The 25395-nt window shown below is 39.7% G+C and overlaps 3 protein-coding genes across 10 annotated transcripts in view; 1 reads left to right on the forward strand and 2 right to left on the reverse strand.

The window, feature by feature from the left end:
- The first annotated feature begins 1582 nt into the window (after window positions 1-1582).
- On the forward strand, window positions 1583-4989 carry cnbpa (CCHC-type zinc finger, nucleic acid binding protein a). The gene is made up of 5 exons (XM_053481918.1): window positions 1583-1701; window positions 2628-2739; window positions 2834-2899; window positions 3068-3266; window positions 3981-4989. The coding sequence occupies exons 2-5, from the start codon at window positions 2631-2633 to the stop codon at window positions 4096-4098; spliced, it is 492 nt and encodes a 163-aa protein (XP_053337893.1). The 5' UTR covers window positions 1583-1701; window positions 2628-2630; the 3' UTR covers window positions 4099-4989.
- Window positions 4990-5491: 502 nt separating this feature from the next.
- On the reverse strand, window positions 5492-7994 carry gp9 (glycoprotein IX (platelet)). Its single transcript, XM_053481917.1, has 3 exons — window positions 7876-7994; window positions 7535-7747; window positions 5492-6259 (listed from the first exon to the last, which is right to left on the reverse strand). The coding sequence occupies exons 2-3, from the start codon at window positions 7546-7548 to the stop codon at window positions 5566-5568; spliced, it is 708 nt and encodes a 235-aa protein (XP_053337892.1). The 5' UTR covers window positions 7549-7747; window positions 7876-7994; the 3' UTR covers window positions 5492-5565.
- Window positions 7995-11271: 3277 nt separating this feature from the next.
- The window catches only part of iqsec1a (IQ motif and Sec7 domain ArfGEF 1a), a 99781-nt gene continuing 85657 nt past the window's right edge, over window positions 11272-25395 (reverse strand). For 7 of the 8 annotated variants that reach the window (XM_053481909.1, XM_053481908.1, XM_053481905.1 and 4 more), the window contains 7 exons: window positions 25301-25330; window positions 24952-25077; window positions 24701-24800; window positions 23218-23379; window positions 21851-22030; window positions 18802-18851; window positions 11272-14657 (listed from right to left, as the gene is read on the reverse strand). In XM_053481909.1, coding sequence (XP_053337884.1) covers window positions 14076-14657; window positions 18802-18851; window positions 21851-22030; window positions 23218-23379; window positions 24701-24800; window positions 24952-25077; window positions 25301-25330 — 1230 coding nt within the window. In that variant the 3' untranslated portion in view covers window positions 11272-14075. The remainder of the gene's footprint in view (window positions 14658-18801; window positions 18852-21850; window positions 22031-23217; window positions 23380-24700; window positions 24801-24951; window positions 25078-25300; window positions 25331-25395) is intronic. The other variant, XM_053481910.1, reaches the window with a different exon arrangement.

Consider the following 25395-nt stretch of genomic DNA (forward strand, 5'->3'; position numbering starts at 1 on the left):
ATTCACTTTATCTTTTAAAATTCAAATTCAAATCAAATTAAAATTTTATTTGTCACATACACAGTCATACACATTACGATATGCAGTGAAATGCTTAGACAACTGCTTGTGACCTTAAAATAAAAGACTAATAATATGAAATAAATATGAAAAAGAAAATAGGAGGTAAATTTAACTAAGAAAGAATAAAATAACTGTACAGTACCAAATATACAATATAATATACAAGTAAAATATGAAAAATATGGGGGGAAAAAATAAAGAAAAACAGCTATATAATATAGAAATATAAAAATTATGGAATTTTTGTGTGGGAATGAGGTTGAATATAAGTAGAAATGTCCAGGGGGGGTGCAAATATACGTACCTGAAAGTATCATGATTTACATATTTAAAGTGACTATGTGCATCAGGGAAACAGAATGTCCAGGGGGAGTGCAAATCTGCCTGAAAGTGACATATTTAAAGTGACTTGTGTTAGAGTAAGTAACTAATGTCCACGAATGTGCAGGTGTGTTGTGGCCCCTAGTGTTGATGTCCAGAGAGTGAAATGAAACATGCGTGTGGGTGTGCACAATAGATCAGTACTGATTGAGAGACAGTTCTGCCTGCGGGAAGAAGCTCCTCCTCAGTCTCTCTGTGTTGGCCTTCAGCGAGCGGAATCGCTTTCCTGACCTCAACAGAGAGAACAGTCCATTGTTGGGATGGCTAAGGTCCTTTATGATCATCCTGGCCTTCGTCCAGCACCGCTTGCTGGTGATTGAGTGCAGGTCAAGGAGTCCGGTGTGAATGATGTTCTCAGCTGATCGCACCACCCTCAGTAGAGCTCATCTGTCCTGCATGGTGCGGATCCCAAACCAGGTTAAGATGTTTCCCATCAGGACGCTCTCTATGGTGCAGGAGTAGAAATTCCTGAGCACCTTGGAGGGCAGTCTGAGGTCTCTCACGCGTCTGAGATAGTAGAGACGCTGACGGGCCTTTTTCACCACGGTGTTGATGTGACAGGACCATGACAGGTCCTGAGTGATGTGGACACAGAGCTATCGAAAGCTGTCCACTCTCTCCACTGGGCTCCTGTTGATGATGGGGGTCTGGTAGTTCCTCACCTGCTTTGTACTACAGTCTACTATCAGCGTCTTTGTCTTGCTGACGATTAGAAAGAGATTGTTCCTCTGGCAAGATTTTTTTTAATTAATATCTATTGGTGCAGGTGTTTGTTTACACTGAGCAAGTAACGCATTAGTAGATTATCTTAAAGTAGATTATTAAATCCTACACATAACTGTATATAATATCATGACGGTTTTATTAATGTGAACAAAATCTGTATATTATATGTTTATTTAGTAATTATTATTATTATTATTAGAATAACAGACCTACACTGTATATTTTTGACGGTCTGAGATGCTGAGATCTGATTGGACAGTTCACGGGGGCGGTGGCCAGGCTCGCGCATTATTTTATTGGCCGTTGACGCACTTCCGGTTTGTCCGCGTATTTTATTTTCAGCCCGTTCTTCTTGCCAACGCGCATGCGCAGACCGCGTGCCCTGATTGCGCGAAGATGCGCGTGTGACCTGCGAACAGTCGTGCGCATGCGCAAATCTCATGCGGCGCAGACGGCGAGCGAGCGAGAGGGGGCGGAGTCACAGAGCAGCGAGTCACGTAGCTTAACAAGGCTAGCAGCGGAGATCAGCAGGTGAGTCTTAACACGTTTAATGCTTGTTATAAGGAAAGTTTAATCTGTTCTAAATGTAATATACGGTCTATTTATTAAGCGTTTTTGCTTTAGTGGTAGGATGGAGAAGAAGTAAAGCAAATCGTTGCCTTAGGTAAAGTTTAGCTTAGCAGGTGAGCTAGTCGTGGCCTAAGTGTAGCGTGGCTTCAGGCTGCGCGGGAAAGTATTTACACAGCTGCGCCTTTTAATGATTTATTTCACTTAAATATACTTGTTTAAAAGCGTGATATCTGTATAACACATTTAATGAAATTGAGAAAGTAAATAAACGCCGAGGTCGCGTGCTGATGTGCTGTGCTGGTCGATTTTAGCGCGCGCGTGCTGCACGAGCGAACCCAGGCCGTGCGCATGCTCAGTGTAGGAGTAAGTCATTCTACCATTAAATTACTCTAACAAATAAACTAGTTTACAGGTTTCAGCTTTAAAAATGTGCTCGTTTAAGGTCTAGGATTGGCAGAGTACATTTAAATACATTATATACACGCCAGTTCTCAGCACCGCCATAACGACTTTAATGTATTTATAATTAGTTAGTTTCACGGTTTTTCTCCCAATTATGCTTTGTATCTATGACGTCACACTGACGAAGATTTGGTTTTGCGTCAGAAAGGAAGCTAAAATCCGAGTTCTCGTGTGTGATCATTCACATGTGCTTCCCATGTGTTAGCTGTGCAAGCTTCACACACACACAGAACGTTCTATAGTAAAGTTCTGAGTAGAGACCTGAGGTGTAGAGCTGGAGGGGATGACACGTGATCACATGCGGACAGTAGCACTGTAATATCTAAGTATTGCTCATTTTACTCCAGCAGGTTTACCCCCACCCTACCCCCCTCCACGTGTCCTTGAATTTATTTTTAATGGTCATTTTTTTATTTTGTTTTCAGATCATGGATATGAGCAGCAGTGAGTGTTTTGGATGTGGTCGCTCAGGACACTGGGTGAAGAACTGCCCCAATGCGGGGCGGGGCCGTGGGCGGGGCAGAGGTCGAGGAAAAGGTGAGGAAGAGCATCGGGTCATTTCCACCCCCTGAGCATAACGGAGCGGGTCACTTGCGTGTCTGGTATTTATTTGCATGTGTTTATCCTGCAGATCTGTTCTGTTACCGCTGTGGAGAGCAGGGACACATCGCCCGTGACTGCGAACAGACTGAGGATGGTGAGACAAGCTAATCGTAATTTATAGCAATAAAAGTGCTGATTAAATATGATTTCTAAGTTTTGATATGAAAGTTGGATGTTTATTATTATTATTAGAGTAGTAAAAGTAATGAAATAGATAATTGAAATAATCATTACCTTTAACATCTTTCTTTCTCTCTCTCAGCGTGTTATAACTGCCACCGGAGCGGGCACATTTCCCGGGACTGTAAGGAGCCGAAGAAGGAGCGCGAGCAGTGCTGCTATAACTGCGGTAAAGCCGGACACGTGGCCCGAGATTGTGACCATGCCAACGAGCAGAAGTGTTACTCCTGCGGTGGATTCGGACACATCCAGAAACTTTGTGACAAAGTCAAGTGCTACCGGTACGAGTTCAATGCTTAGCTTACCACTAATTATATCTATGATCATGTATGCCTCTTAATAATCACATCACAGCTACCGCTCAGGATGGTTACACACACACACATATATATATATATATATATATATATATATATATTTTTTTTTTTTTTACAAATAAAGATTTTTGTTGTTGTAGTATAAAGAGTGCTTCTGTTCTACAATGATGATTTATTACAGTACTCCTGCTAATATATTTCTCTCGCTGCTGCTTTTGTACCAGTAATGATTATAACAGTGATAAATTGTACAGTTAATTACTCTTACGGGCTCAGTACTGCTGATAAAGTCACTATAATGGCCTCTACCATGCTAATCATTACTCTGAGTACTGGAGGTAGATTCCTGTTACTCATCCCACTGATTAGTTACGATTGTACTGTCAGTAATACTTAATACTAATAATTAGATAAGGATATGATTATTGATAATAATAACTTTTATCCTGGAGCAGACAGGTTTAAGGCCCTTGCTCTAGGCCACAATAGTGGCAACTTGGCCTTGCTGGGGCTCAAAAACAGAAAGGAAAAAAATTGGAGTCAGAATCGTGATGTGTAACTGAACTGATTTCCCCGGCCCCCAATTGTTAAAAGCGCTATACAAATAAAACTGAATTAATGACGGTGGCGTTGTATGATGATGGCAATGATAATGACGCGAGTACTCTTGCTGTGCAGGTGCGGTGAGATCGGCCACGTGGCGGTGCAGTGCAGTAAGGCGAGCGAGGTGAACTGCTACAACTGCGGGAAGACGGGTCACCTGGCGCGGGAGTGCACCATCGAGGCCTCGGCGTAAACATGCCCCGCCCCCTTCATCGGCCCCTCCTTTTCCACATTGATGGTTGTATTATTTTCTGGGAATATTTTCTCTTCATTGGCTAAAGGTGGGCAGACGGAGGCTTGTCCCGCCCCGTGAGCTGCTCGACATGTTTAAAGAAAAAAAAATTAAGAAAGAAGGGGTTTAAAAAAATCTTTCTGCATTCAGTATCAGATGTGTGTTTGGTTCAGGTAGAGGTGTTGTGTAAGAATATAATGCTTTGTTTAAAAATAATAAAATGAATAAAACCCCCTTGACCGCGCCCTCGTGACAACGGACGTGCGGAGCGCGGCGTGTTTATGTTGGGACCTCACGGCACGCGCTCGCTTCACGTGAGCCTTCAAGAGACGGCAGATGGGAAAGCCTCGACTTCTGCGTACGGATTTGTGTTTAGGATAAAATCAGCAGGAAATAATGAGTTTGCTTAAAGGGTGTGATGGCGAAAATGTATACAAACACTTACACATATACACACTTTAAGCGCTACCTTATGAGGAAATGTTCTATTAATAACTCATAACAGAATTCTGAATTACTGAGGAATCGTCTCTTTTTCTTTGACTTTATTTTGAAATGATTTTTTTTTTGGCTTATAAACGCCTGAAAAGATTCCAAAACTATAATTTTAGTCAATTCTGTCTTAAATTATCAAGACCAGTAAGCTTGTGGATTTATCAGTAATTTGCAAAAGGAAAAATGTTTTCACAGAAATCAAATATTATTTTTGTACAATATCACTTGGACTACTGTAAAATAAAACCATTTTGCTTGTACTCTGTTTTTAAGTCAGAAGGAAAAGATGCAACTGAAGTCCTATAAACATAGAAAATGTAATTTTAAACTATCAATAAAGCTGGAGGAGGATCGGGATGATGAGTCAGCGTCTTCTCTTAATTTTTTTTTACAAATGCTTGACCCTGAGCTAAAAATATATATTTGTTAATAACAGCGGTCACATTTACAGTGTTAAAACATCACTCCTTTGTCTGCTCAGCGTTTTGGAGATGCAAATAACCAAAATAACTTCTTAAATTAATTTATATTTCTATTTAAAAACATGATGTAATGAAATTAGAGGAAGTGTAAAAGTATTTTAAGAAATTTTTAATGTAAATATTTTTTCATTTCTTGCTACTTGTGTAAGAAGTAGCGCTTAATTATATAAACAATTCTAAATGTAAGGTATTAAGTTTTAAAATTAAAAACTAAACTGCTACAGTTTAAAATATAAAAAAGTATTGAAAGTGTTAATTTTTTTTCATGTTTCATAAATATAATAAATTTGGTTAGAAACTGAATTTTAATGAGATGCTAGTTATAAAACGAGAGCCAGCATATGACTGAGTGGTTTTAAGATGTTTAGAATCAAAAACCAGCTTTATTTGAGTTTATTTTAGTTTAGGAAAAGCTTGAGCTTTAAACATGAGTAGAACCGAAAGGTCTGATTCACATTTCTTTAATCTTGATGTTGTGTTGTCTGTGGAGCGTGTCGATGATCTGTGGGAGGATGTCCATGTCGAGCAGCGGCGTCTCTAGGTCCTCGCTCCTTCTGGCCTTGGCTCTGTGTTTGGGTTTGAGCGAGCGCAGGGTCTCGGCCCGGAAGCTGTTGTGCCTTTCGCCGATGCCCAGAATAACTGGTAGCCCTTTGGCCAGGCGGAGGCTCCACAGCAACAAGCCCAGGATTACACACAGCATCAGCCCTAACGCCAGGTTATACCCCACGCCGGGGCACGGCTTACTCGCGCAGGACGAGAACTCTGTGTCGTCAAGACTCGCGATTGCTCTGCGTGCCCGAGACGGCGGTGTCGAACACGTAGGATGAGCTGTGCTCACACCTTGGTTGTTGAGGAGCCAGGCTCTCAGGTACTGAATGTTGCAGCTGCAGTGGAAGGGGTTCCCTGACAGATCCACCAGGCGGAGCTTCGGTAACGTGTCGAAGAATCCTGGAGGAACCGTGATCAGGTGGTTGTGCTGTAGATAAAGCTCGGTGGTGATCGGCGGAACGTCAGGAACTCGGTCCAGGTCCTGAGAGCTGCAGTTAAAACTCAGGCCTGAAGACGCCGACCTCGAGCAGCTGCAGGAAGACGAGACGCTTCTCACGAGGAGGAGAATCGCAGCTACGGCGAAACCTGAGATCATCCTGAGGACGGAAGAGCTGTGTGAGGGGCCACCATGAAGCTGATCTCATAACAAGCGCTTTATTCCTCTCATATCACAGCACTCAACACTTTGTCAAAAACATCATATCGTACTTTTTAAATATTGTGTGTACACTTGATGTTGAAGTGTGTTTACTGACGTTACAGCAGCTATAAACACGCGTCCCTTCACTCGTCTCTCTCTTTATTCTCTCTTGAAGGTAATGAGAAAAAGATCATTCAGCTTGCCATGTGTCTATGAAGAAGTGTAAACTGCTCTGTCCTGAAGGTGTTAGAGCTTTACAAATTAATTTAGTATATTATTACACATCAGTGAGCGCATGAATATAAACCTGCACTACAGTCAGAGCTGCTGTTACAGAGAACTAATCAACGACACTGTAGATACTCATCCATAACTATCCCCAGACTGTGTGTGTTAGTACGAGACTGTGTGTGTTAGTACGAGACTGTGTGTGTTAGTACTACAGGACACGGCACGGGTCTTATTTATTTATTTATTTATTTATTTATTTTTAAGAAAATGTTCTTAAGAAACTTTCAGACTTGATTTCTTCACTAGAACCACATTAGCATGATAATTCGGATTAAACGTGTCTATGAAGTGAAATCCCGTCAGTCCACACGCGCAGCTGTTTCAGGAGTTTAGGAATAAATTGAAACCCTGAAGCTGAGAAATAAAGCTTAAAAGCTAAAATTGAATTTATCTTTTCTTCCTTAATTCTCAATCCTAAATAAAATTACAACAAATAAAATCTGTTTACAAAAAACTGGGAAATTCTGTTTCAACCAACGGTTAAGTTGCGTAAAAATTTTTTATAAAAATATAATATAAACACATTTTTAATTCAAGTAATTATGCAATTAACTTTAATTTTATTTCTTTTGTTTATTTTGGTTTAAATTTAAATAAACAGTTATATGTTTTAACAGATATAATGAAACAATCCTTAACATTTAGTGGGACAATTAATTTATCTGATTAAACTTTAACTTCATAATCGACATGAATATTTAAATAATGTAGTTTTATTTTCAGAATTAAAATGTTTGTATTCAATATTTAAGTATTATTAATCAATTCCCTGATGGCAAATAAACTGTTAAAATAGATATAAATAGTTATAGTAACGTATAAAAATATTAAATTATGTATAGATGTTTTGACTTTTATATTAATTATTTTCTTCAGGGTCAATAAAAAGAAGCCAAACGAGACAAACTGAGATAAAATAACTAGTGGCGTGAGAGCGTACCTTTCAGTCTTCATGTGAGAATAATAAACACAGACTCCAGTTTAATCTCATCGTCGTCAGGGTGAGGAATCGGATCTCACACACACACACACACACACGGCTCGGTAAAGCAGCCGGAGTGTTTTCTGGTTACGTCTCTGAGCTGATGTTCCTGTCGCCGCTCACACACTGATAACGGCGTCTCGTCCCGATCGCGCTCACGCCGACTCTGAGCTTGAAGTGGGAAACAGTTAGCAAACCGATAATGATTATTATATGAGAACCAATTAAATTAGATTACATTTTTAAAAAATCACAAGAAAACATTTAAACTATATTTCATCTCAGTTTTATGAAGCTACCTGCAACACTTATGAACCATGTGTCCGTTAGCTGCTATCGCGTTATAGCATGTGAGCTAATTACCCGCTCTTCATCCTCGATGTCTAACAGTAGCGTCGCTCTGGGCGTCGTTTTTGCGCGTCATGCTCAGGGGACGTGGACGAGCGAGGACGTTATTATTGTTATCGCGTGTGTCTGTGAGCTGCTGATAAATTTATCTCCAACACCAGAAGTTCGAAAAAAGCTTCAGGTTGCAGCAGGAAACATTTTAGCTTCAGGAAAGGAAGCAATAAATGAAGAACAGTTCACGAGGCGTCATAAGACCTGCGTAAGGGCCGCACTGACATACAGACACTCGTCTGAAGCTAACACTTCTAACTTCAGGGGTCGCAGAGGTCAAGCAAGTGACATAAGGTTATGTTATAACACTTGTTATGTATTTCCTTACATCATAAACACTACATATATATCTGATAAATCTTGCCATTAAGACTTTTATTAGGATTAACTGAGCACCTGCACTTTACTAGAGCTTTTATCACAGGAGTGTGTACAACAATGCAACAGTATCACTTAAATATTTAAATAAATTCACTGATTGTATTCAAATATTTATATTTTCTATATCTTTTTAGCCATTCACTCCAAAATTCACTCTGAATGTTTGATGCTAACATTATCCTACGTCTCATAGCTAAGCTTAGCATTAAAAGGTAAGCATCAGAATGCTGTAATCTCATTCGATGAAGATTTAACGGAGTTCCTTGTGTGATTTATTGCAAACCTTTGGGGGACAAAATAGGAAGAAAAGTTGAACTCTTTTGCTTTGGGTTTCAGTCGTTTTAACGGCACTTTACGATAAAACCTGAAAAATACAAGGTTTCTGTTGTGTTGTGGTCTGACCCCTAGTGGTCAGAGTGTGTGTGGGCATGGCAGTGTGACGTCACCGAAGGGCAAAGTTCAAGGTTACTTATCACACAGTGAGCAGAACCTGGTGTCTAATGTCTGGTCTGGTGGGAATAATCAGATCTGAAATGATTCAGTGAAGAAATAAATAAATTAATAAAAGAATTAGCAAATTTTTGTGAAATACAATTCCATACTTTAGAGAAGTTTAGCGATTTCATTGTAACCAAAAAGTGATAAATTGTTGTGTCTCTCTGGCAGTCGCTCTGGGGAACAAAAAGTGTTCCTGGTAGAACTGAACACCAAAAGCTTTTTCGAAACATTAAAACAGCTTTGTGTCCTACAGAGAACGCAGGACGAGAACTTGAGTTTGTACACACACTTAGAACCAGAAGGTCCTTCAGCACCTATAAAGAGAAATTTTGAAATGTCAGTGAAACTTATAGAATTGTTGTAGATTTTTTATAATAAATACTCGTTTTCCATTTCTGTAATGGAAGCACTCTGATAGTGGGTTCTGCACGGAGCCTAAAAGGGTTCTTTCAATTTGAGTGTTTGGGGAAATCTTTAAAAGTGTAAAAAAAAAAACAAGATGATGAGTCGAGTATTCTGCAGATTATTGGTTTGACTGAAGATATAATAATTGATAGTGTGTGCTGCAGTCAGGGATTATTAATGGATTTCTTAAATAGTGAAAGTGAAACCTTCTGTTGTTGAGATTTACATACACATAAAAAGGGCCTTAAAAATACTCAACATTTTATTACCAGAATGAGAAAGCTACACTTTGGGGTGACAAGGTTCCTCTGTGTTTTTTTGGATGGTTTTAGGCAGGACACACCCACATTTCTTTACCAGGTGCAGTTGAACATTTTAGCTTTTTTTTAAAAGGAGTCTTTAAACATTCTCTAGGATTTTTAGCTTAAAGAAGTTTCCTGGATCACCTTCTGACACCAACATTTAAGGTTTGTAAATATTTGGAAATGTTGTTTTTCATTCTAAATGTAATATCCTAAATGGATCCCAAATTTTTTGGTAAACAATGTTCCTCATGAACATTCCGTTGGATAATTGTAAATGTTTGAGTGATGTTCCATCTCGCTCCTTCGGGAATGTGTTTCTCATCACGTTTCGTTTAAGAAGTTGAGGTTCAGCTCTGTCCTTCCAGGGTTTAATACTGTGCTGTCAGCTCTTAACCCGAGTCCAGTCAAGTCAGATTTATCTCCTTAGTTGTTGTCTTTGCTTGTTGCATAACTTTCTGAAAAAGTGACTCATTTTGCCCGAGCTGTGTATTTTTAATGACTAAACCTGGTCACTTAAACACTTTTAACAGAAGTTTTATGTAAAAATGAGAAAAGCACTTGTAGGTGAGACTCGTCAGAAAAAAAGGCTTCAGTTTTCTACAGACCATAAAGACTGGACTTAGCGTCGCAAAAAGGTCATGTGACCTGATGAGTCCAGACGGTGTAACACATTCAACCTGCACTGTTCGTTTTACAAAGCCACGATTTCTAATTCTAGTGGATGCTACGGTGCATTGTGTTGCCGAACATCAGGACCCGTATTCACAAAGCGTCTTAAACCTAAAAGCTGCTCCTAGTGACGACATTCTTAGAATTATGACATTTTCTTAGAATTTCCCCTTAAATTTAAGATTAAATAAAAAAAAATGATTCATGAAACATCTTAGCCCTAAAAACAGCTCCTACGGTAAAAATGGTTAAGAGTAGAGAGGAGGACTTTTAAGAGGTTTAAGAGTTTCTATAGCAGAGGACAAAATGGCGGAAGGAAGAAATATTCTCCAAACACTGAACATAAAGATAAAAGTAAACACGGCTCTTCTGTTCAGTTTGGATTGTTGACTACATGCCATCCAAAAGTGTAACTTACACAGACTGAACAGTAACATCTGAGACATTTCCCAATTAGTTGCTTCAAAAGTAGACACATTTTCAACATTTGGCTGTTTAATTAACTTTAAGATATTTAGTCTATAACATAAACTTTGCATAAAGTAGCCTGTAGTCATGATTATACAGTTTCTTCATATACAAACATTATGATTTCATTGTCTGTTCTATTATCATATAATCTATTTTCACAAAGCGCGCATTTCAAGACCTTTGCAGAGGTCAGAGGTTATTTATTATCAACCAATCACAGTCCTTGAACATCCCTAGTAATGGGGTCAAACACACACTCACTAAGATAAAGGTTTTTGTACTTTTTACTCAGAGTTGCTCTCAGAAGTTTTCTAAATCACTTTTAGTCTAAGACTCCCAGCTAGGACTTCTTAGGCTAAGATAGGAGCTCTCTGAGAGAATTCGATCCATCCATCCATCCATCTATCGGTTTCTAGTAACCCTTAGAGGCTCCATTTATACTTTTACAAAGTGTAAGATACCAAAAATACCAGAAAGGTTTCCAAGTAGAACGATTTTTAAAATGTATTAACCTTTGGCCGAAGCCTGTAATTGTCCACCAAACCCTCATAAAACACCAAAGCGCAGTGATGTTTAACGTTGTTTTATTTCTCAACATTGTCACAGTTTGACATTAATCAGATCTGAAGCACTTACAAACAGACTGCATATCAAAATGAGAGCATTCCCTTTTCCCTAAAACCTTCACCTGTCACTGCTTCTCTTCTTCTCTCTCTCTCTCTCTCTCTCTCTCTGAGGGACGGGATCGGTCCGGTGGCTCAGTGTGAGAGGCAGTGAACGAGTCCATCAGTGCATTTGTCTTAAACACACACCCACACACAGCACAGAAACTGTCCATCATCATCATCATCATCAACATCATCGTCTTCCTCCCTTTACACCCTTTACATAGACTGACGATTCCTCACACTCAGTCCTCGTCACACACTAACACCCGGACGTCCTCACTTTTTACATCTCACTTCCTCTTTCACGTTTCTTTTTTTCCTACAGTGGATATGTGAAGATGATCTGCATGCTGCACTTTCAGCAAATTCAACACCGAGACTACAAAATAAAAAAAAATAAAGGAGGAGGAGGAGGAGGAGGAGGGAAGAAATCCCGAGGCTTGTCCAGCTCGAGTGTCCATCAGCTCACAGTGAAACGAGACGTCTGGACGCCGTGCAGTGCTCAGGTAAACTCTCACACCTGAAGAACAGCCGACCCATCAGCACACTTTTCTCGCCTTCCTCCAGATGATGATGCAGAGAGAAAAACCCCAAAACAACCCGATTCGATACGAGGAATAAATCCGCCAGCTTTAAAAAATTATTGTTATTTTCTCTGAAAAACAAAACAAAAAACAAAAAGAACCAAACAGTCGTTCGTTTGTATTTATTTCCCGCGTGCGTCTGAGTGGCTCAGCGAGAGACGGGTCTCGTGTGCTTCTGCGTTTCATCGCCTGAAATACATTCTGTAAAAAATTCTCTGTCGTCTGGAAGGAAAGAGATTTGCATAAACTGTCGCATTATTCACCTGAATCTCGTACAGAAACAACACAAGCTGCAGAATGAAGTTATTTCTTTACACGATTGCACTAATCCGCCAACGTAACACTGATTTCGATTTTTTTTTTTTGGGACACAAAAACAAACAAAAAAACAAACAAACCCACAACAATCAGACAGGACACACACGTGACATTTGACATTTTACTAAATTCCCAGCGAGTGGTTCACTTATTTATGAGCCACTGCAACAATGTTAGTGTGGGGAAAAAAAGAAGAAAAAAAAAGTTATCAGATCCCGAGGACGAGGAATGCCATGACATTGTGGGAAAAGAGGAAAAGAAAAAACAGTTAGGCAAATGAAAAATGTAGGAAAAATTATTTTACAGATTAAAACAGGAATGAGGAAAAAAATCTAATCCTAAACTCAATCATAAAATCAAATAATTAATCGATAAATTAACGCACACTGGAAAAAAATGGAAAAACAAGAATATAAAAATATTTTATAAAGGATGTAAAGGTAAAGGCTAGAAAAGTTACAAATGTTTACAATAAGAAACGTAGAGAAAAACTAAGAAGAAAAATAATTACAATAAGAAAATGTTTAAAAAAATACAATAAAAAGAATAGTAAATAAATAAAATGAGTGCATTAATTTAAAGATTAACAAAATGATTTACAAATGTTTTTATAATAATTTTTGAGAGAATTTTGAAGGTTTATTGATTAATTTCGTTAGTTCTGGTTTCGTGGCATCCCTCGTCCCCCTGAGCTCTAAACATATTGCACATCGGAGTAAAAACCTGTTTCAGTCACTGGCCTTCTTTATGTTTTTGTGCATAACTTCTGTAGAATTTGTGCAGACGTTAATTATCTAACCTACAGCTTCACCTTAACGTTCACAGAAACTAATTTAATTGCATCATTTTCTTTAAGGAAAAAAAAGGAAAGATTACTTCATATTAAAATACTAATCACTTTCTATGTTCTCTGGAAATTAGATTTTTTAGAAAAGAAAAGAAAAGAAAAAAATTTGACAAGTGCTCAGTGAGAGGAACCCCGAAATCTCACAATTTAATATTGAAATGCCTGGAATTCTATCTAAATCTAAAACTAAATCTAGATCTAGATCTATATAAAAGTGCCGTTTAGCTCCTGGTTTGCGTTTCCGTAGCGCTAACAGCCTGCTAGTACACTTTCTCTTTATAGCTTCATAGTTCAGTGCAGCTGCTTCTGCTTTCTAAAACGTGTTTTTTTTTACGTAATATTGCAAAGGCGTCTAAAATTCCAAAATATTTCTCCGAACATCTATACAGTACGTCCGACCTCGACTGCACCGCTTACGATATATATTTCATTTCTATTTGACCATAATATTAAAAAAAAAACTCTTAGAATATGTATATATAGATTTTTTTTTTTTACAGTATATAGAACATCTTACAATGGATGCAGTTTTACACTAAACACTAGAACACACACACAGGATACAGTTTACACAGAGCCGAGTACACACACAGTGATTATTGGCACGTTTATAAATGATGCGCTAAAGACAACATGTAAAGCTTTTCCTTTATCCACAATAAATACAGCGTGGGGACGACCAGGCGTGAGACCAACAGTTCGGCCATGACGTAAGAGCTTCGCTTAATCGTGGTTTGGGAACCTAAAAAGAACACGTGTGAGGTTCTGTGTTGTGACTCTGGAGTAGAAGACGTCACGGTCCTACTTGTGTTCCTCCAGCGGACGCATCGCTCTTCACCCCGAGCTTCTAACCAGGAGGACTCGAAAACCTCCGGAGCCATCTCCTCTCCAAACTCCAGACCAGCGTCTCAGAAATGGAATCCCTTTTCCGTGCGGTTCCGGATGTGTCCTCGCTCAGACCACCGTGCTGATTCCACAGTGTTTGGGTTTGGCGCTGACGGGACACGACGCGGTCGACGACGCCAGGTTCTGCTCCCGATGTTGGTGCCGTTGTTGATGGTGGTGTTGGTGACGATGGTGTTGATGAAGGTGGTTGTGAGCGAGCTGAGGGGGGAGGTGCGGCGCAGGGGCGTGACCCGAGTGCTGACGGTGGAAGCGGAGCCCGACGGGAGGCGGGTCGTAGTGATGGTGGTGCTGATACGGTGGAGGGTTCTGCGGGAGAGAACAGTGCTGGGAGCAGTGGGCCTCGAGGTGGGCCTGGGCGGTGTGGTGCAGGTTGGTGGGGTGGGGCTTGTGGGAGATGAGGGTGGGGTGGACAGGGTGGTGTGAGGAGGAGGAGGAGGCTGGAACAGGAAGCGCAGGATGAAGAGGAGGTTTTCCTCGCTTGCTGCCGAACAGCGATCCCAGCAGTGTGGAAGAGGAGGAGGGAGGGTTTGTGCTGGAGTAGTGAGGACGAGGAGGAGGAGAAGGAGGAGGACACTCACGGCCAGACGGCACTCTCCGGGGGAGCTGAGGAGGACTGCTAATGATGGAGCCCTGCGGGGGGGCAAAGACAGTCCAGAGAACACCATCACATCATCAAACATACAACAACAACAACAACAACAACTCCTCATTTTCTGAGTGAAACTCGCGCTAGGCTAGCAGCTAAAGGCTTAAAAATCTGCCAAAATAGCTCTTTAACACCTTTTCCACCAACATGGCAACAGGTCTGAAACCAGTTTCTGGTCTAAAACCCCCGGAGAAATAAAGCGGATTCGTTCATGACTGCCTTTGAAATAAGACGTGAAGTTTTCTCTTCGGTACTCGAACCATCTGAACTGATTTCCCTGATGAAAGCAATTAAATATTAGTGACAATGACAAGTGTTAAAGGCGCTATAAAAATAAATAAAAATTCTATTTAATTAAACTGAAATATGAATTTCTCTATCTATTTCTATATTGTTATTAACATAACATACTCATGTTTAATACATAATACATATTTTAAGCTTCTAATGAGTTTTAAACATAAATTTTTTTTTTTAATTCCAGTTAATTAATGTTAATTTGTTTTCAGTGCGATAGGCATAAAATATTTATATATTTAAAAAAAAAATTTTTCCTAATTTTCTCCCGAATTTATTCGTGGCCAATTCCTCCCTGTCACTAGGGGGCTCCCACATTAAGGCTACTACTACCATTCAGCCGGGAGCCTTTTTGAACTGCTCTCCCCCCTGAGAGAGCTGGGCCAATCAGCTCTCTCCAGACCTCCGGCTGGGAGAGGCAAGAGCATCACCCGGGGATCGAACCAGCCAGCAATTTACCACTGCGCCACCCGGAGGCTAAAATATTTTAATTTTTAAGTTACTTTAAAATTCCAGTTTTAAGATTTAAAAAATAAAAAATACAGACTTTGTGTTATCTGGGATTCACATGTAAAAGTAAACACTTTCAGGAGCCTTAAATCGTCCCGTGTACTCGAGTCCAGTCGTCTTTCAGACTCTCAGATTGTCACAAGTGCAGAGACGTAAGTTGAACTCAAGTCCAAAGGTAAAAGCCACATGGAGCCATGGAGCTGTCTTTGTGGCTCTCACAGGGGCGTGGTCATGGAGAAGGGTTCAGGCTTCTTTATAGGATATAGACGTGATTACTTTCCCCCAGGAATCTGTCAGGGTTTGGGTTGATTTTAATAAATTTATCAGTTTTGATATTTACCTTTTTATGGTTTACGTTCTTATTTTATTTTAAAACCCCAAAAAGGGAATTATTTTACTAAATATTAAATAAACTCCAGAAGTTCCAGGGTTCCTTAGGGGTTCTTTCGATGGCTAATGGTGTCTGTTTTATAAAGAAGAGCTAGTTCATCTGACCTCTCCATGACCCTTAAGAGTTTTCTCAGAGGACCAGTGGTCATGATTTCATACAAACTTAAATAATTCTTTTGATTGTATAAAGCGGCTTTGCGACAATGACAATTGTTAAAACGGCTAAACAAATTAAATTGAATTAAAATGAATTATTTTGGATATTATTGTTTAAAAATGACTAAAACAACAAATCAGGCGTTTACGGAGGAGACGAGAGCTAGATTTAAAAATACAGCTCTAGGTTAAATACCAGGGTTCATCAGAAGGACAATCTGAAAAAGGAAGAAACTGTTTCTGCTAAGAATCTGGGAGGACTTTGGAGTTGAATGGGCGAAACTTGTAAACCTCTTAACAGAAGAAGTTTACATGATGGGGGAAATAAGAAACTCTCACACCTGGTTTTGTTAAATTAACTATTTCCCCCTGAACTTTTAATGAAGTTCTTTCTTTCTTTCTTTCTTTCTTTCTTTCTTTCTAGCTGCAGCATCTGTGAGAACGTACAAAATAAGTACAGTATGATCTCTGGCAGAGGAGCATGTTCAGACACATTAAAGTTCTCCTAAAGGTTTCCCGGTTTCATGGAACAAGCTCCCGGACCATGTCAGTGGAAAAGAACAAACATTTATACATTTAAACAGAGAATAAAGACTTAAAAAAAATAATCCTCAGATCTTCATCAACTCTTTATTTAAGAGTAAACCTGAGTGTAACAGGTCCAGCTGGAAGGTGTGAGGAGGTGACGTATAGAAGAAGTGTTTAAAGAAGAATTCCACCACATTTTCATCATTTAGAATCAATTAGATCCTCCAGCAGGACTCGAGTTTGGAGACACTTCCCTGTTCCTCTCTATATTGATAAGCTAAGATCTCACTATCGATCACTCGGTTTACTTATATAGGGTTTTCTGTTTCACACACACACAAACGTTTACTAATTAATGATCTTCTATGCTTGCGCAGCTCTTGTAGATGGACAAGACTCTGTTTAAAAAGGGTTCCTCAGGGGTTCTTTGGATGGCTGAGACTTCACAGCTTCCTGGAGGGGTTCTACTGGGTCTGCTGTCTAAATGATGCAGTTAAAGAGTTTGGTGTGGAAACCATAAGAGATCTTCTAAAACAAACAAACAAACTATATCTTATGAATTAATTGCTTTTCCTAAAACTTAATTTATGTAAAGAAATTTTCTTGGTTTGTCCATCCATTCCTGTGGAATACATATTTAGGAATATAAAACATCTACCTTTTTAAGGAACCCTTTAAGAAACATAATTCTTTTCTTCAAGAGTGGTTTGTTCATGTTTACTTTCCTATCTCTAAGCATCTGCAGTAGAAATGCTGGAATATTCAACCACCTGAAGAACCTGTAAATAACCACTTTACTAGAAAACTGTTCTGTAAAACGTTGCTCTACCTGAACCCATTAACTCCCAATTCTTACAATTTAACTGAAGTTATGAAAAGTGATACAAAAAAAAATCTTCTATAGAAAGCAGCCTTACCGGTACCATTTAAGGTTCTTTAATTTGTTTTTCTGTAGGAACCATTAAAACGTTCCACATGGATTTCCTTCCCAGAGGGATCCAAGCAAAAAAAACTTCCAAAGGAACCGTTTGTGTTTGTAATTCATACATCATTTAAGGTGGAATCCTTCTTTAAGCACTGAATTATCTCAAAGCCATGATAAGATGTTGTAGAACAAGCCTGGGGAGAACTCTCACATGCATCTCGTTAGGATGATGGGAGCAGATCGTTGACATGCAGAAGAAGAAGAAGAAGAAGAAAAGGCAGGAAACTTTGCGTCAGTGTCGAATCTCATCTTGATGCTGGAGGTGTGTGTGTGTGTGTGTGTGTGTGTGTGTGTGTGTGTGTGTAAGAACTGCTGCTGTGATCTTAAAGACTGTTCTGTTGCCCATTATAAGGACTCTTATTTAAAATCTGCTCATACGTCCTGTACACACACACACACACACACACACACACACACACACTCCTGTGTGTCTTCACCCAACTTTTAAACTTTCACACACTGGAACAAGTCGAGTGTTCTAAATCATCACTCCACCCATATTCTGTCTAACATCTGACACAGAAACATATGAATGGTGAAGATGTAATGCTAATGCTAATGCTAATGAAATCCACATTGAATCCTCACACGCTGAAAAGGTCTGATTAGCATGTCGCTGAGAACAGGCTAATTCCTTTATCTCTGTTCACACTAGCAGCGCGACACAAAGGCTGGCGAACTCTTAATGTTCACGTTGCTAAACTAATCTGATTACAATGCTAGTACAAAGCTTAGCATGTGACTGAAACAAAAGAACAAAATAAGGTTTAGGCTGGAGATAAAGGCTTTTATATGTTTTTGTCAAAACTGTACAAGTCGCTTGCTAGCGTGAACCTGGCGTGTGTGGATGGAGCTCGACGTCTACGTCACGCCTGTAAAGGCGTCCTGACGACAGGACGAGGAACCAGATGAACATGGAAGCAAACAAGATGTTGGCGTAAGAGCGGGGGTTAGTAGAGAACATGCTTGCTTTGAGGAACACGCAGGAACACGGAGGAACATGTTCAGGGTTCTGCAAGCAGTTCGTGCATGCGGGTGAGCAGGCAGGCAGGTTAGGCATCGATAGTCCCAGAAGAACTTAAAGAATGTAAAGGGTTATGAAGCGTCAGAGGGTGCAGGAACATAACAAATGAAACCATTCGCTGATTAGGGGTTGCCCGTGGTTCGTTCGGTTTTTGGTTAATGCTCTTGCTTTGTGCGTTGCATTTAAAACTTTTTTTTTAAACAGTGCACAAACTGGACATACGCTGCTTCCTACTTACTTCCATATTGCTGTCTAGCGATCCTGCACTGGTGCGGCGCCCGCGCTTGCCTGCCCGAGACATGCAATACCACAGATTAGAGATGGGCATCACATCAGTATGGGGGCGGGGCTAGGGCTAGACATGCCCCTTTATCATAGGAAGCGTCAAAAGGAAAATGGGAGCAACACAGAAAGCCTTGTGGAAGATCATTATGGATCGGGGCAGAGGTCAAAGGTGAGGGAGGGAAGGGTGGAGTTTTAGCAGGACTGTGGAGAAAAAGTGATTTACTTTAGAGGTCAAGTGTGGTGGGATTTAGTTCTCTAGATTCAGGTCTGATTGATCGAGACGTCTCTGACTATATCAGATCTGGGAGATCAATAGATGGATGGTTCAGTCCTGACCGGTGGTGCAGTCAGAGCCATGCTGTTTAATTAAATCTCTTTCATTTAAACGTTCTCAAGCTCATGTGATGCTTACTCAGGAGTTACGATCGGTTCATGATGGCGGCTTCATTACTGGGCGGGATCTCTGTTCCATTATAATCGGACTGTGCTTATAATAAAGACTTCGGCCAGTGAAGTTACTCTCAGTGTGGACGAACCCAACCAAAGTGCTTTAGGATTTAACACCAATCTCATTTTAATGATTTCTCAGCACGTCTCTGGGGAACGTGGACGTTAGTCACGGGTTTGTTTAGTTTAACCGAACACCGCTCCTTCCCCCAAAAACACTGTTTTCCAGAGACGTGAGTTCACGTCACACGTTCGCCTTCGTACTGCCGCCTCACTCCCGCGTAACGTAACGTCATTACTGTTTCTCTGGTACTGAAACATCCGGCAGCATCATCAAAAATAAGGACCAATCAGGTACATCAGCTCCATAATTATTGGCACCCCCGACAGAATGCTCACAACTGCAGAAACAAGTCCTGATTCGTTGTTTTGCAAATTACCATCAACAGAACGTTTGTTAGTGACTACAACTAACTATAACCATAACTACAACTAGCTAAATATAACTACCACTAGCTATAACCATCCATACAACTAGCTATAATAATAATTACAACTAGCTATCACTATAACTACAGGTAGTTAAAACTATAACTGGAGCTAGTTAAGTAATGTTCTAAATTTTGCTGTAGGAGAGCTCAGTCTATAGAGATCTAGTAATCTGAGGTGGTAGATGATTATGTGTCAGGAACCGGACTGGGGGCACTGGACAGTCGTTTGGTGTGGACTGGGGTAAAGGTCCGTACGAGGCATGGAACGATTTTAGCTTTAGCTAACCCTTAAGATTGGGCAGAAAGGAAAGGGAGAGATGTGACGATTCTTCAATTTCACGACTGATTATAACTCATAACACAAGCGTCAAATAATGGAGGGCTTCATCAGTGGTGCAGAACAACCAGGACCAAGAAACTTTGGGGTGGAGTTTACAGGGGAGGGGACTTTGGGGCGGAGTTTACAAGGGTGGAGACTTTGGGGGTGGAGTTTACAGGGGTGGAGACTTTGGGGGTGGAGTTTATAGAGGTGGAGAATTTGGGGTGGAGTTTACAGGGGAGGAGTTTGGGAGGGAGATTTCCGATGTATTTTTTACACACCATGACATGACATTTCTCTGAGATGTAAATGTTAGTAATTTCACTACAATATAAAATGTCTTGAATTTTTTTCATGGATTTCATTCCATCATCACTGATGGCCAACTGACCGCAAACACTGAACCCGAGATCAAACACTAACAGCACTTCGAGAGGAGTTTTTATCTTGGCTTTGTTATAAATGTGAAACCCACCTGTTTGCAGGTGTGTGTGTGTGTGTGTGTGTGTGTGAGTGTGTCATGTTAGAGCCAAGCGCCACGTCACCTCAAGTGCCTTTGATCAGATCCACATGATGGTCAGTTGGAGTTTGGGTCGTTGATGTATGAGATTGATGATTCAGCAGTTACAACAACATTAACCATGAGACATCACACAGTCCAAACACATGGGATGTTATAAAGACAACATGAGGAGAGCGCGAGCACGCGGAGGCGGTACAGGATAAGGGCGAGCTGCGTTTCGGCAAATCGAGTCAAATCCACAGCAGAAAAGTCATCGGCTATAACCACAGGAACATCAGAGGAACATCAGAGGAACATCAGGCTGGGGTCTGAGATAAATAGGTATCTACTTACCTATTTATTTACTTAATGATTAACTTTAGTGATAATTTAATCACTTATAATTTATTTAATAAGGTATGTGCAGACCTAATTACTTACTAATTTATACTTATTTACTCATTTACATATTTAACTCATATTTCTGTATTCTTTACCTATTTATTTATTAACTTATCAACCTATGCATTTATTTACTGCTTATATATATATTATTTATTTGTATAATAATTATATACTTATATATTTATTAATCACAAAATCCTATGTATTTGTATTTACTTATGTAAGTATCTACATATTTACTTATTTATGTGCTTAATATAAATATCGCATATTTATTTTCTTCTTCTTCTTAAACACTAACTTATTCAATATCCTTTATTTATTTTCTTATTAGTGATTATTCACTTGTTAAATGATTTATTTGTTTATTCCCCGACTTGTTTGTTTATGAGCTCGTTGATTTCATTTCTTACACACTTACTTGCCTCTTTATTCACTAACTCAGTGTTTAGTGCTGTGTAAAGTCATTTGTACCAGCTGATGAATATTAATAAGCAATAAAGCTTGATTTATGAATATGTATAAGTAACAGGTTGTAAGTTAGAGAGGCAGAAAAAAAATAACTGTATTTAACTGTATTTATACAATCTTACAATCTTTATTCTGGATTAATAAAGATTTAACATCTAAACCAGATAAAGACGTACGTCAAAGTTATTCTTTATGGATGAATCGTCGGTTCGGACGTGTTATTCTCTCATCACCTCGGCACAGATGTTCCTGTGGTTATTATTTGAGATCAGTGTGTCTTGCATAAACACACACACACACACACAGAGAGTACAAAGAGCTACAGATCTCCATGTCTACACTCCTGTAGCGTCGGCCCGAATCTCACCTGTCTCAGACAGGTCCCTCAGGGAGCTACTGAGCGCGCTCCGCTTTAGCCCCTCCCCCATGGCGTACGTGTCGTCCAGGCTGGCGCGGCTCATGGTGCCGTTTCCCGCCTCTTTCTTCAGACCGGACATGCTCTGGGACATACTGGGCCTCACCACGCCCTTCTGCTTCTCCAGCTCGGCTGTGAACGTAAAGAACCGCGCGTTAATTAACATGAGAGACGTAACACAAAACAAATCTGTGTTACTGATATAATACTGTCCAAAAACCTTAAAATTCATTTAAAAAATAGATTAAAAAAAATAAATAGATTGTTTATAATAAACTGGTGCCACACAAGTCACTTGAATTACTTTACATTCCATCTCTTTTTCTTCCAAATGTTTTCCTTCTTTTAGGGTGAATTTAAAGTGAGGTGCTGATAAAAGGTAATAGATACTGTACGTGTATTCTGAGTCATACAAGCAAAGGATTGAATGTTCCTCCATTTGATAATATTTTACTTAAACATTTAGAAATGTTTTTTCTATAAATGAACTGAAATTGAATTATTTAGAGCTTATAAATCGTAAATAATGGATAAAAAATGATTTCTGATCAGTTGTAGCTGAATAAACTGTGTTGCTGTGCAGTGAATGTCCGCCAGGGGGCGTGATGTGTCCTTGAAATCCTTCCTGTGTTAAACCGTTTAATAATTTGCTCAGCTGCTGAGTGGAAAAGATTTATAATGATAAATAACTGGTTTTATCCAGAATCACAACTCCTATGTAATTTATAAATATTATCCTTTTTTTAACAACAACACACAAAATGTGTGATACCGCTCCACGTCATATAAAGGAAATATATATACATTTTATTGTGATTTACCAATCAAAAAGTTATTATAAAATATGATAAATTAGAAGTGTAAAGCAGATTACTTATTTCTGTTTCAAAAATAGAAGAAGTAGGTAATAAATATATATAAAAAAACTAAGAAAACTATTTTGTCTTGAACTATATTAAAGAAAAATATTTCTTTGCCTTTTATCTAATAAATAAAATGTATTAAAAAAAATTATTGTCTCAAAGAACTATTATTCCAAAAGGATTAAGTGGCTCGGTTCAGTTCAGCAACTCACAAATTGTGAAACTGTTACTATGGAAACCGTAGATGTGGATGCAGATGGTGAAATAATAAAGTTCTCCTTCTACCTTCTCCTAGACCTCAGCGGCTCTGAGACGCGAAATTAAACCCAAGCTCCGCTCAGGACTTCCCTCTGATTTGGGATTGAAGCTCAGATCCTCCTGTTTGTAAGCTACGCTGACCTTTAACCCTTTGCAGGTTCACCTCCTGCTTGTTCTGCTCAGTGAGAAGCTGCTTACACTCGATGCGGTACTTCTCCATCTCCTGGACCTCAGCGATGGACTCGCGCAGGTCGTCTGTGAACTTCTTGCGGTCCTGAGGGTTCGGGGCATTGAAGATGATGAGGACCTTCACGTCCGCGCCCGGGATGGCCGAGGTGAGCCGGATGCCGTTGGGGTAATCTAAAGAAACGCCGCGGAACACAGATATTCATTATACACCATCACATGCGCCATCTCTATTATATACACATGATCATTTACATCACCGCGCGCTCATGTTGTGTTCATTCACCTCGGCATCATAAGAAGGACGTGACCTCATCATTCACCTCTCATTACTGTTACTCAGGGCGGATCTCACCAGGTCAGATTAAAAAATAAATAAATCAGGACATTGTTAGCACTGTCGCTATTATAAAGCTGTTGCTATGGTTACACCATTAACCGTCTGCTCTGTGAAACTTACATTCTTAGCTGTGATGTACTAAATGATCTCCTCATGTGTACACACACACACACACACATTTGCACTAGAATTAAACAACATTAATAAATCAGTATCTTTAGTGTGGATTAGCATCTGACATGGATTTAGCCGTCAGAGCTAACCGCTACAGCAGCTCACGATAGCGCATGACATCATGCTTAAAGGTTCATTCGTTAATTCACTTTTAGTGCAATTTTATTTGTGATATTTGTGTGTGTGTGTGTGTGTGTGTGTGTGTGTGTATAAACACCATAACACACTCTATTTTGTAAACAAAATCATTATGAGGTTTTATATTTTTTCACCGTTACAGGTCTGTGTTTAAAAAAATTAAAATGTTTTGTAGCAACATCAAACGTAATCCTGTGTTTTTACATTTTCCAGCTGCGTTTAGTTTAACAGTTTAAGCTAACTTATCTAAAATCTTTTATACATATATTATATCTAAAATTTATTATCATTATTATTATTAATTTTAAAAGCTCATTAGCATAAAATCAATAGAAGCTCTGGCTGCGCTAATTTCCTTTGATGGCTAGTTTATGTTCCTTATTAGCTTCCTTACAGCAGCTAATTCCTTGCGGCAATGAAAATTGCTAAAAGCGCTATACAAATAAAATTGAATTGAATTGAATTGAACTTACACGGTACGCGCATTTAGCGGCGGACACATAAATATCAGTCATTTATTGTTTACAGTGTATTTTTATGAAACATAAATGAAACATTGAGCCTTTCCTCTCATATAATAGTGTTAGCTTTGGCTAGCTGTTAGCTGAAAGAATGTTAGCGTTGGCCGCGGTCGAGCACGGAGATCAGAGGAGGAAATAATAAACGGCTAATCTGATTCAGGAATCGGTGAGAAAAACAGAAAGCTGTCCAGAAAGAGGGAAATAAAGACGGAGAGGTTACATTACTGCTGTCACACCGCCGCGACTTGTAATGTGATTTAATGTGTGTTGATATGCTAACGCTGCGGTTGTGAAGACCGGGTTCCTGTGTGAAGGTTCTTACACTGGTTCTCGAAGAGCAGGACCTGCATGCCGTACAGAGAGAAGGACTGCCTGAGGCTGTACGTCACAGAGTTCTTCTTCTTCTGGAATATTTTAGTCACCTACAGAAAGGAGCAGGAGAGAACCGAAGAGCTGAGAGAACGTGGAACGCAGAAAACAAACCGTATGTGTGTGAGAGAGTGAGTGTGTGTGTGTGAGAGTGAGTGTGTGTGTGTGAGAGTGAGTGTGTGTGTGAGTGTTTACGGCGCTTACCACCAAGAGGTCGTTAAAGAGGAAGATCTCCCGCTGATGAAGGCCGAGTTTCTGAAGCTTGTTCGGGTCGGGAACTTCAAACAACCGGCAGTAACACACCAACCTCCGATGGGGGAGGGATAAGACCTAAACACACACACACCAACATTTTACGGAAACAAAGAGAGAGAAAGAGAGAGTGAGATAGAGATCACAAATGTAAATATTTGTTATGCCAATAAAGCAGCAATAAAGAGAGGGAGGAGGACAGATGGAGAGATGGAGAGGGAGTGTGTGTGTGTGTGTGTGTGTGTGTGTGAGAGACAGAGAGAGAGTAAGACAGGGAGGGAGAGAGAGAGAGCACACTTACACATCCCAGGCCCTGATGGAGAGATCCGATCTGTAAGAGCGAGTGAAGAGAAAATTAGCGAGATGAAAGTATAATCTGCTTCTTTTTTTTACGCT

This window comes from Clarias gariepinus, chromosome 22 (assembly GCF_024256425.1).
Source record: "Clarias gariepinus isolate MV-2021 ecotype Netherlands chromosome 22, CGAR_prim_01v2, whole genome shotgun sequence".
Taxonomy (NCBI): domain Eukaryota; kingdom Metazoa; phylum Chordata; class Actinopteri; order Siluriformes; family Clariidae; genus Clarias; species Clarias gariepinus.